Source organism: Capricornis sumatraensis, chromosome 17, assembly GCF_032405125.1.
Source record: "Capricornis sumatraensis isolate serow.1 chromosome 17, serow.2, whole genome shotgun sequence".
Lineage (NCBI taxonomy): Eukaryota > Metazoa > Chordata > Mammalia > Artiodactyla > Bovidae > Capricornis > Capricornis sumatraensis.
The window spans coordinates 70087589-70100183 of NC_091085.1; the positions used below are offsets into that span (position 1 = coordinate 70087589).

The window sequence follows — 12595 nt, forward strand, 5'->3', positions numbered from 1 at the left end:
GGTATAGAAAAAATGTTTGTGCCAAACCAAATGTTTGTTACTATAATTTCTACATCACAATTAAAATCCAAACAGTTTTTCAAAAACAGTCAACTCAATCAAAACCCACTACTTCAGAATCAATAGCTTCTTTGAAGCCACAGTAACACTTAAACATGGTTAAGGCTCGAATGCAGAAATTTGGCTTGTTGGAAGGCTAATTAACCTTCCAACTTGCTCTAACAGAATTACACAAAAGGCAAAACTGTCTTATGCCCAGAGATACAGTCCACTGGAATCACCAACACTAGACAGCTGTCGGGGTATTTCGAGTCCTGAGATAATAAGGAGTCCAGGCTTTCTTTAGACAGCCTTCTGTTATCCTCTCTTCCCAGAGATTTGTGGCTGTGGACTGACATCACCACTAGCAACTGTAGCCTTGATGAGAGAGTCCAATTCTTCACCTCCACGAATAGCAAGTTGCAAGTGATGAAGCGTAATACATTTTACCTTCAAGTCTTCTGACGCATTTCCTGCCAATTCAAGTACCTCTGCGGTGAGGTACTCCAGGATGGCTATGCTACACACAGCGGCAGTCACATCCATACTCCACGGCTGGCGGGCCTAGATTTTAGGTATGGATGAATACGGTCCCCCAGGAACTGCAGACTGGCTCTCTGTGAATGAGAAAGTGCCTTTGTGTTGGCTTTTCCAGAGTCCTTCCCAGCCTTACCGTCAGCCGTTTCAAACAAGCAAGGCAGAGAAAGGACTAGTCAGACACCCAGCGAGAGCCTGCCGCCTACTCCTTCGTCACATGGCGATTCAAACTGCCTATCATTTCTTTCAGACTGTCTATCAGGATGGCTTTGCTGGAGTTACTGCCACGCTCCTCAGGGGAAACCGGGGCTCGCACTCATGTCTGGTGCACTGAGAGCTGCTTTCTGGATGAGGAGTCACCCCCTACCCTGGGCGCCTGGCCCAGGACACAATTGGGACCATTGTGCTGCAGACAAGCCAGCGGCCTCCGAGGCTCTCAGCTCCTTCCCCGGCCCCAAGTCCCCAGAGAGACAGAGCTCAAGATAAAGATGACTCTGAGGACAATAAGGACTGAGGCTACCCTGTATTCAGAGAGAGAAAACAAAATGGAAGGCTTTATGTTATTTCGCAAGTACACTTGCCTGTCCAACCCTCACGATTTTCCTTTGTCACATCTGCTTTATGTCGGAGCAGAACTCTGGCAGATTCCAGATGTCCCAAAGAAACAGCAAGATGCAACAAGGTGCGACCTCGAGGATCCAGGGCCTCCACGTTCTGTAAAGTAAACACTGGCATTTATGTAACTGGATATATATAACTGGACACAAAAACGTGGAAAGGAGTTTCAGAGGTTAATAATACGTATAGAAATTAAAAATAGTATTTGCACACTCAAGGCAGCAGTACATGGGAAAAACAAATGCTTACAAGTGGGCACGAACTGAAATGTGACTCTGGGGGCTATAAATAAAGGTGACAGTTACTGAGTTCCTTTTTCTATAAAGTTAAGAGCCTCATAAATAAACACCAGCTACAGGCCTCCAATCGTCAAACACAACCCAAAGCACTACAGCACTCAAATTAAGTCTAAATAAGGCTAAGGGCTTGCATGGAAACACAGCCACCCCGTGGTGTGGAACGTGGGGGATTTCTCCAGCACATCTCGGCACTCAAGTCCAGAACAGGAAGTGCAAGGACTTTAATCAAAACTGAAAGTACAGAAGATAATTTGGGTCAGAATAAAAGTACGTTCTCTAGGTGGATTCCCACCAAAACACCACTCTCGTTATTGTGTGTTGAGCTCCAAGTGCCCCGACGTGGCAGCATCCGTGGGTCCCACATACAATGAGCGTGATCCGCCAGGCATGCGTGTGGACGCAGATAAACATCCATTTGGCTTCTACTCTTCATTCCTATTCTGGTCCTCCCTCCAGCACCTGCACTGGGGTCCAGCGCTCCGTCTGAACGGGTCAGTGCTGCCTTCCAGAGAAAGCTCTGAATGTTCTTCCAAGGATACAAGAAACTTCCATGGGGCTGTTGGAAAATAAAAACCTTTAAGGGGACTCCCCTGGTGGTCCAGTGGTTGGGAATCTGCTTGCCAATGTATGGGACACGGGTTTGATCCCTAGTCCAGAAGATCCCACATGCTGCAGGGCAACTAAGCCTGTGAGCCACAACTACTGAACTCACGGACCACAACTCTGAGCCCTTGCTCCCCAATAAGAGAAGCCATGGAAATAAGAAGCCTGCACATCTCAATGAAGAGTAGCCCCCACTACTAGAAAACAGAGCCTGTGTGCAGCAATGAAGACCCACCACAGCCCCAAATCACGAGACTGCTTGCTTAGAAAATGGGCTTGATGTTGATGTGCAAGGCTAGTTGTGGGGCAGCCTCCAAAGAGATCCAGGACAAGCCACTGTCGGCCACAGGAGAGGAAGGTAAGCAGGACCGTGGGTAAACAGCCACCATCCAACAGCTACCCGACCTCCCTGTTTTGCTAACTGTATCATGGCCATTGTGAAGTGAAGACAGACTGGTATCGAAGAAAAATAGAAGTGGCTGAAGACATCTCGCTAAGTGAACATGTCTCCTCCTGGACCAACTCCAGGCCTCAGGGTTCTCTCAGGTGCTGAAATGCCATCACGTCTCCTAGAACAGGGCCCACACCACCTCCTGGGATTTCCTGACTTTTCCAGCGGGATGGCCTGTTTATCTCACTAGAGAATTCCAAAGGGCAGGATCTGAATCTTATATTTCTTAGCTTCTGCCACCTTAGTCTCTAATTTGCATTAAATCATTATTCTTTTTTTTTCTTTTAAGTAATGTGACTTAAAACTATTAACTTAGCTGAAGTTGAGCAGGAAATAAAGACTTAGCAAATTCATTCTTATCTTTCACGTCTGTTATAGATGATGCTTTCTTACTCAACAAGTTTCATCTACTACATGAAAGGTGCTAGGGTTAGCATGCTGCCAGACACAGGAGATGCTTAACAATATTTACCAGGCAAAAGGGGAAACTACTTACTTTAATTCACACCCTAGAACAAAGCCAATATCTAGGACTAAGAAGTAAGGCTCAAGTTTCTGGGCCACTAGATATGATGTATACAATCAAATTCAAATGTATTAAGTTAACTTTTTTCTACTTTTGACCACAGGGCAGAGGTGGGGCAACTGTATGTCTGAGTCCCATAGCTGCACACTTTGCATAGATAATTATAACTGTGCAGGGCCTCCTCTGCCCCTCCTTCTCATCTGAAAGGAGATAAGGGAGGAAAAATGATATACTATAATGACAGTGTGATTTAAAACAATGGGTGAATAACGATTAGAGTGGAAACTGGTAAAATGTAAAATGTGCTATGATTAGTTGTGACTGACTCTTTGCTACCCCACAGACTGCAGCCCGCCAGGCTCCTCTGTCCATGGAATTCTCCAGGCAAGAATACTGGAGTGGGTTGCCATGCCCTTCTAGGGGGGGAAAAAGATAGAAAATCAGCAGAGAAATATCAACAAAACCAAAAGCTGGCTCTTGGAAAATATCAACAAAATTGACAAACTTTTGGCTAGACGGACCAAAAGAAAAAAGAGAGAGAAGATTCAAGTTACCAAAATCAGTAATGATACAGGGGATATTACTATCAACTCTACAGAAATAAGAAGTATTATAAATGAATACTGTGAACAACTGTATGCCAATAAATGAGAACTTAGATGAAAGGCACATATTCCTAGGCAGCCACAAGCTAGCAAAGCTCACTTAGGAAAAAAACAGAAAATGTGAAAAAGTTTATAACAAGTAAGAAGATTGACTCAGTAATTTCAAAATTTCCCAGGGGAAAAAAACCTCAGACCCAGAATGGCTTCACTGGTGCATTCTACCAAACTTCCAACATATAATTCCAATTCTTTACAAACCCAAAAACAGAAAAGAAAGAAAACCTCCCAACTCATTTTATAAGCCCAGTATTATGCTGATGACAAACAAATCACACAAGAAAGACAACCACAGACTAACATCGCTTATGACTATAGATACAAAAATCCTCAACAATATTTTAGCAAAATAAATTCAATAATATATGAAAAGGGTTATTGTACACCATGACCAAGTGAGTTTATCCCACAAATGCAAGGGTGTCTTAACACCCAATAATCAATTAATGTAACACATCATATTGATAGAAAAAAATAAAAAACATATGACCATCTCAATAAATGCATGCTGTGGTCTGCATGTGAAGTGTCCACCCAAAATTCATATGCTGACATCCTAATCTCCAAAATGATGGCATTAGGAAGTGGGGCCTTTGGGAAGTACTTAGATCATGAGAGTGGAGCCCTCATGAATGGAATAAGCGTCTTTAGAAAATAGGCTCCAGAGCTTGTGAAGCCTCTCCCACCAAGTTAGGGCACTGTGAGGAGACACGTGCTGTGGACCAGGAGGAAAGCCCTTACCAGACACTACCCAAACCCACGGCCCCATGATCGGGGACTGCCAGGTGCCAAGACTACATAGATTCCTATTGCTCATAAACTGCCCACTTCACGGTCGTCTGTTACTGGAGCCCAAATGGACTGAGATGAGGCAGAAAAAGCATTTCACAAAATCCTACACCTCTTCACGATCAGAAAAACCCCAAACATTCAACAAACCAGGAATGAAGGGCATTTCCCCAAACATCATCCATCTATGAAAAACTCACAGCTAACATCATACTGAACAGTGAAAGAATGGATGCTTTCCCCCAAGATAAGAAATAAGACAGGGATGTTCTCTTCATCATATCTATTAAACACTGTACTAGAGGTTCTAACCAAGGCTCTCAGGCAAGAAAAAGAAAGAAAAGGCATCTAAAGAAAATGTAAAACTATTTCTACTCATAGACAACACGATCTCACATATAGGAAATCCTAGGAAATCCACTTAAAAATATTAGAACTAATGAGTTCAGCAAGTTGTAGGCTACAACAGCAATGTAGAAAAATCAATTGTATATTTATACATTTGTAACAACTCAAAAGTGAAATTTAAAAACTCCATTTATAACAACATTGAAAAGAATAAAACATTTATAAATAAGTAACAAAAGAAGTATAAACCTTATACTCTGAAAACTATAAAGCATTGTTGAAAGAAATAAAGATCCAAATAAATGGGAAAACATCCCATGTTCTTGGTTCAGAAGACTTAATATTCTAACATGTCAAAACTCCCTAAACTGAGCTATAGAGTCAATGCAATCTCCATCAAAATTCCAGCTTATTTCTTGCAGAAATGAACCAGGTGATACTAAAATTCTTAAGGAAATTCAGGGGACCCAGAACAGCCAAAATCATCTTGAAAAAAAAGTAACATTTGAGAAATCACACTTCCCAATTTCAAAACTTACTACACAAAGCTACAGCAATCAAGACTGTGATACTGGCAAAAGGGGAGACATATAAATCAGTGGAATACAATTTAGAGTCCAGAAATAAACTTATATACATTTATGGTCAATTGATTTTCAACAAGGGTGCCAAAATAATTCAATGGGGAAAGAATAATCTTTTCCACAAATGATGCTTGAACAACTAGATATCAACATGCAGAACAAGAATGAAGTATTGTATAGACTAAATGCAAAAATTAGCTCAAAGTTGATCATAAACATGAATGTAAGATAGAAAACAACAAAACTCTTAGGGGAAAACATAGAATTATATTTGTGTGACCTTGTGTTAAGCAAACTTTTCTAAGATACAACATCAAAAGCGTAAGAGACAAAAGAAAATATAGGTAAATTATACTCCATCTAAACTGAAAACTGTTGTACTTCAAACGGTATAAAGAAACTAAAAAGGCAACCCAAAGACAAGGAGAAAATGTTTGTAAGTCATATTCTTATTAAGGGGATTCATGGGGTCGCAAAGAGTCGGACACGACTGAGCGATTGAACTGAACTGAGTATTTAGAATATGGGAGCTTCCCAGGTGGCCCTAGTGGTAAAGAACTCGTCTGCCAGTCAGGAGACACAAAAGACACGCGTTTAATCCCTGGGTCGGGAAGATCCCCTCAAGGAGGGCATGGCAACCTACTCCAGTATTCTTGCCTGGAGAATCCCATGAACAGTGGAGCCTGGTGGGCTACAGTCCATGAGGTCGCAAACAGTCGGACACAAGTGAGGCAACTTAGCATGTGCACATCTGGAATATATGAACTCTAGCCATGAATAAAAAGACACATGATCCAGTTTTAAAATGGGCAAGGGATTTAAAGACACTTCTTCAAAGAAGATATGCCAATGGCCAACAGCACATGGAAGATGCTCAAATAACTAATCGTTGTGCTGTGCTGCGCTTACTTGCTCAGTCACGTCAGACTCTTTGCGACCCCATGATATGTAAGCCGCTCTGTCCATGGGGATTCTCCAGGTAAGAATACTGGAGTAGGCTGCCATCCCCTCCGACAAGGGATCTTTCCGACCCAGGAATCAAACCCAAGTCTTCTGCATTGCAGGCGGATTCTTTACCATCTGAGCCACCAGGGAAGCCCAAGAATACTGGAGTGGGTAAACTCGATGGATATGAATCTGAGTGAACTCCGGGAGTTGGTGATGGACAGGGAGGCCTGGCGTGCTGCGATTCATGGGGTCGCAAAGAGTCGGACACGACTGAGTGACTGAACTGAACTGAATCTATCCCTCCTCTAGGGGATTTTCCTGACCCAGGAATGGAACCGGGGTCTCCTGCATTGCAGGCAGATTCTTTACCAGCTGAGCTACCCGGGAAGCTTAGGGAAATGCAAATCTAAGCCACAATGAGATAATACTTCACATCCATTAGGATGGCTACAATCAAAAGGTCAATAACAAGTGTTGACAAGGATGTGGAAAAACTAGAACCATTATAGATTGCTGATGGGAATGTAAAATGGTGCAGTCAAACTGAAAAAACATTTGGCAGTTCCTCAAAAAATTAAACACAGAATTACTATTAATATAAGACTCAGCAAGTCCTCTTATAGGTGTTTACCCAAGAAAAATAAAAACATACAGTCATACAAAAACCTGTATACAGATAAGCAGAGCAGCATTATTCATAATAGCCCAAATGTCCATCAACTGGCTAAGGAATAAACAAAATATAGTGTACACACACACACACACACACGGGAATACTATTCGGCCATTAAAAGGGATGAAGTATTAACATCTCCCACGACACGGATGAACACTGAAAACATCATGTTAGGTTAAAGAAGCCACACACAAAAGGCCACGTATTGTATGATTCCATTTATAAGAAATGTCCAGAAGAAGCAAATCTATAGATGTGTCAAACTGCTTAATGTTGCCTGGGGCTGAAGGGTTGGGGGGAAATAGGGAGTGACAGCTAGTGGGTGTGGGGTTTCTTTCGGGGGTGATGAAAATGTTCTGGAATGTGGCTGTGGTGACAGCTGCACAACTCAGGGAATCCACTAAAACCAGTGAATAACACAGTTAATGGGTGAACTGCATAAGGGAACTGAATCTCAATAAAGATGCTTCAAAATCAACCTGTGTATGTGTTTTATGTAACACATAAATCTAATCTACGATCTACATGCTCTCTGACTAGTTGCCTAACTCCTCTTGAGCTTCAGTATGCACGCTTGTAAAACAGGAACAATAAGAACAAAAAACAAAACCCACCTATCTTACAAAAGTCTTACAAGGGTAAACCTCATGGCAAGCTCTTAGAAGAGTCAGCTCTTAGGATTATACACCTACACTACATTGCTTCACATAAGCTGTCGCTTTCTCCCTAAAAGGGATTTATTGAAATCTCCTTACAGCTAATAGGGGAGCTGAGGGTCCTAAACTAATGACATGAGTTGAGTTAGCAAGAGCTCAGAATTTCACTGGAATTCACTGTCACAGCCGATCATTTAAGTTTTTCCTTTAAGTTTCTCCAATGATAAGCTGCACCAAATTAAAACTGCCCACCCTCTTAACGATCATAGTGCCCCCGCAAAGAAGAAAAGGCTTGAGATTTCTCCATGTCTCCTTATGTGCTAATTTTTAAGCCCACCAACTCTTCTCATCCAAGCCCTCTTTGGTAGCCTGCTGTTGTGCAGCTGAGTGCGGGCTTCAGTGTCTGACAGCAGGGTCCACTTCCGGGTCCCTCACTAGCCTCGTGGGACCCACTATGAGTGGCACACAGTCAGAACTTCGGAAACTATCACAGGCACCTCCTGGGGGGAAGGCCTCGGGTAAGAGGCTGCTAACTGGCCCTCCCTTTGCTTGAGAGAGTCTACCACCCTCATTCCTGTGCGCACTCAGACAGCCCTGGTCTTCTGTGGCCAGCCGGGGCCTGAGCTGGTTCTCCCACCCCAAGTCCGGGGGAGGTATAGATGCGTGCCTGGTTTCGAAGATTCGACTGAGCCCGAGGGCTGAGGAGGAGCACCTGAGAGCAGGCTCCAGGCTCTTTCCCTTGGATCCAAGGCTCCGGCTCAGGGCGGGCCTCCAGCCAACAGGCACTGGCTGGAATGAGTGCCTGTGGCCTCACCCAGCCTTGCCCCGGGCTGCGATGAGAACCCCAGGTGGTTCCCAGTCAGGCTCTGAGCACTGCCGCTGCCTAGAACGTCCTCTTTTGCCCAGATTTTGTGCTTTCACTGCTGGCTCCCTAACCGAGGGCTGGCCCTGGAGTCAGGCCTCATCTGCCACCCTCTACCCCACTTGATCCCACAGGGCTTTCCCTCCTCTGCTAAGGTGCACAGACTGTCCTTTGCATCTGTCCCCTTAAATTTTCATTCATTCTCCCAGCATCGGCAGGAAGGCTGAAAGATGTTTAACAGACCTCTCTGGCTAAGTGACAAATGACATAACCAGAACACAAATCATTTCAACTGCACCGACCAACTTCAAGGCCCCACTGAATATTAAAGACAGTAGAGCTGATGGGTTAAGAGGCACTTAATAAAGTGCCTCGGTTGAGTAAATGTTGAAAGCTTGGAACAATCTCATCTCTGGCGAAGTTATACAAGCAGTGAACTTCGGCTAAATGAACAAGACACGGTGGGACTGGGGCTGACTCACACACATTCAGAAACATGTGCTTATTCTTCTTCATCTGGATAAACATGATTCTTTCTGTGCTGCTGTTCCTAGAACAAAATAAAAATTCTTACAGCTACCAGTGAGCCCGCTTCATGTCTCACTCGTGGGATGGAAAGAATGAAGAACCGACTGCAGAAAAGTACTGGCAGACAAAGCCTTAAGTGAAACAGCTGGCTTTACTGCTGGGGTGATGGGAATTTTTTGTTTTTAATTATGCAGCCAATACGGGTTCCCTGTAGAAAAACTGGAACATACATAAAAGGAGCTACATTCCCAGGATGGTGATGATGACATTAACAGCAGCAGCTATGGTAAATGTACTGCTTCCAGGTAACCCTGGGCCCGCACCTTCTGATCTGTTCCCTTCCTCTTTCGCCAGAATCCTGAAATGGAGGCGCTTTTACCAAAAGAAGGAAAGCGGGAGGGTTAAGAATACAGGATTCTTATTCTGTGAGAGTGACTTCCTCAGGGTTGACATCTTGGTTTGATGACTTGGTAAGCAGATGACTGAACCTCTCCACTGTTTCCTCATCTGTAAAGTGGGAATCACACAAGCGCTAACCCCTGGGGACTGATGTGAGAATTAAATCTAAAACTGCACATAAAACATTTTAAGGGACTTCCCTGGCAGCCCAGTGGTTAAGACTCCATGCCTCCAATGCAGGGTGTGCAGGCAGGTTTGATCCCTGGTGGGGGAACTAAGATTCCACATGCAGTGCAGAGTGGCCAAAAAAAAAAAAAATATATATATATATATATATATGTATGTATGTAAGTATATGCATTTTTAACCTACAGTATAACACAGGGAACTCTGGTCAATGTTAAGTGGAAGCTGGGATGGGAGACAAGTCTGGGGGGGAATGGACACATGTATGTGTATGGCTGAGTCCCTTTACTGTCCACCTGAAACTATCACCAACATTGTTAATCAGCTATACTCCAATATAAAAGAAAAAGTTAAAACAAACCAAAAACAACAAAAACATTTCAGCACAGTGCCTGGCAAAATAGTAAGCGTTTAGTGTTAATGCTCCGCATTTTGACAGCTCATGAACTGATTTGTTAAGGGTAAATTAAGCACCCAAGCTTACTAATTTAACCAGTATTAGTACTGGCCATTAACCTAACTGCCTCCAAGGCAGAGGAGTAGATAGCTATTTCATAATTAACAGAGGATCTCAATAAACATGAAAGCAACAAAATATTCCCTGCCTTGTGTTCTAATGGTATCAATGATCAACTTTTTGATCCTGAAGCAGCTGCATAATTCACAGGACCCAGATAAAAATCAACATGCAAGGCCCCTCCTTCAAAAGAAAATAGTAAGACTTTCCAGATGATGACAACAGAGCATTGAACCAAGCATAAGCCACTTCTGAGGACAGGGCCCTGTGCAACTGTCGAGCCTGCACACCCATGAAGCCAGGCCCATCTCCACCCCTTCAGTGGCCAGAGTTTCAGGATTGCAATTGGACTGCGAGGTCATGATAGTCCAACTTCCACAGTCAAGATGTTTTTTCTGAATACACTTCAACTGTCTCTCCCCCAGAGAAAACAGAATCTTGTGACATGATCTACAGTTATAACAGATAACAAAGTCAAAACCAAATAATTAGCAAAGATGCGTATTCTTTCTTGACCTCCTTGACACTCGAAGGCACTAAGGATCAATGTATCCCAGGACTACTTTGCTGCAAAATTAGAATTCGCTAATCACCTATGTCCTTAATATTTTTCAAGGTAAGAGGCACAGAGAACTTTCGATGAACATTTCTATCACAAGTTGCAGGAAAAAGAAATAATTCAATCATGCCACATTTTAGATTACAAACCAAGACTCTGTTCTTATGGACTGAGTTTTTCTATAAAGAAAGACGGTGCTTCGTTTTAACTCTCTTCCTCACCTCCCATGAACAGAAAGCCTGCTGTTTTCTGAAATTGGTATTGAACATGTGTGTGGTTCAATGACGATGTGGAACCACTCTATCAGATAGGATTTTAGTTTTGTGACTTTCCTTGTACTTTATCTCAATATTTCACAAGAAGCTGTGAGGCTCCGATACTGAGGAAGTACAGAGGCAAAACACAGCAGGCCTAAAAACAAAGACTGTCTGGTCATTTTTAAAGTGTCTAAGGTGAGACTTAAAGCCGAGAACAAAATGATGGCGGGTTCCCTCTGAGCTATGTCTAGTAAGAGAAAGGGAATTGAATCATCAGGTATGCTGTGATGCCTAACTGTTGAATCATTTACTCTGGGGGCATGATCTAATTAGGAACAAGGACTCTTATGACAAAAGTTTATTCTGTGTGGACAGAGAATTTAAAAGGAAAAAAGGGCAACTTTCGACTTCCAGTGGGTGCTCAACAGGCTTAAGAGAAAGATGGCAGGGTACAAGAACACACTTAGGGCTTCCCTGGCGGCTCAGCGGTGAAGGATCCGCTTGCCAGTGCAGGAGACACGCGTCAGATCCCTAATCAGGGAATGTCCCACATGCCGCGAAGCAACTAAGCCTGGACTCCACAACTACTTAGCCTGTCTCTACAGCCCAGGAGCTGCAAATACTGAGCCCACCTGAGCCGCAACTGCTGAAGCCCACTTGCCTAGAGCCAGTGGTCTGCAACAAGAGGAGCCACCGCAATGAGTAGGCCCCACTCACCACAACTAGAAAAAAGCCCGGGCAGCAGTGTAGATCCAACACAGCCAAAGAGAAAGAACACACTTAGCAGTAACTGTTCATCAAGGAGGGGGCGGGGAGGGGGGGCGGGGATGCTGATCTTGCTCAAGTTTTGCAAATCAGAACAAAACCAATGCCCTCTTTCCTCTAGAATTTCTTGACAATTAGAGCATCAAATTTGAGCCATTCAAAAACCAGAACTTTAATACACTAGATAAAATGAAGTCAACCAGAACAATTACACGAGATAATTACAAGTCTCTATCCTAACTGCTTGGTGCTTCCCTGGTGGCTCAGACTTAAAGAATCTGCTTGCAATGCAGGAGATTCAGGTTCAATCCCTGGGTCAGGAAGATCCCCTGGAGAAAGGAATGGCCACCCACTCCAGTGTTCTTGCCTGGAGAATTCCATGGACAGGAGTCTGGCGGGCTACAGTCCATGAGGTCGCAAAGAACCGGACACGAATGAGCGACTAACACACACATACACATCCTAAGTGCTAAGTCTGTCGGTTTGTAACTTGAGGGTACCAATACCTCCCAGAATCACTGTGCTGCTTTGAAGACAGGGTTTCTCAAGCAAGATGTTACTGACATTTTGGGAAAGACAAATCTTAACTGGGGAGGGAGATGTCTTACACACGTGTGTCTTACAGGATACTGAGCAGCCTCTGTGGCCTCTACCCATTAGATTCCAGTAACACCCACTCCCCGCGTGTAACAAACAAAAATGTCTCTATTAATTACCAGATGCGTGAGATGAGGGAGGAAATCACTTCCAACTGAGAACCACTGCTTATAAAGCTGGGAATAAATA

The 12595-nt window shown here is 43.6% G+C and overlaps 1 protein-coding gene across 1 annotated transcript in view; it reads right to left on the reverse strand.

Moving 5' to 3' along the window:
- The window catches only part of ANKRD13A (ankyrin repeat domain 13A), a 34480-nt gene that overhangs the window by 21056 nt on the left and 829 nt on the right, over positions 1-12595 (reverse strand). The window contains exon 2 of the mRNA XM_068989685.1: positions 1158-1290. Within this exon, the coding sequence (XP_068845786.1) occupies positions 1158-1290 (133 nt within the window). The remainder of the gene's footprint in view (positions 1-1157; positions 1291-12595) is intronic.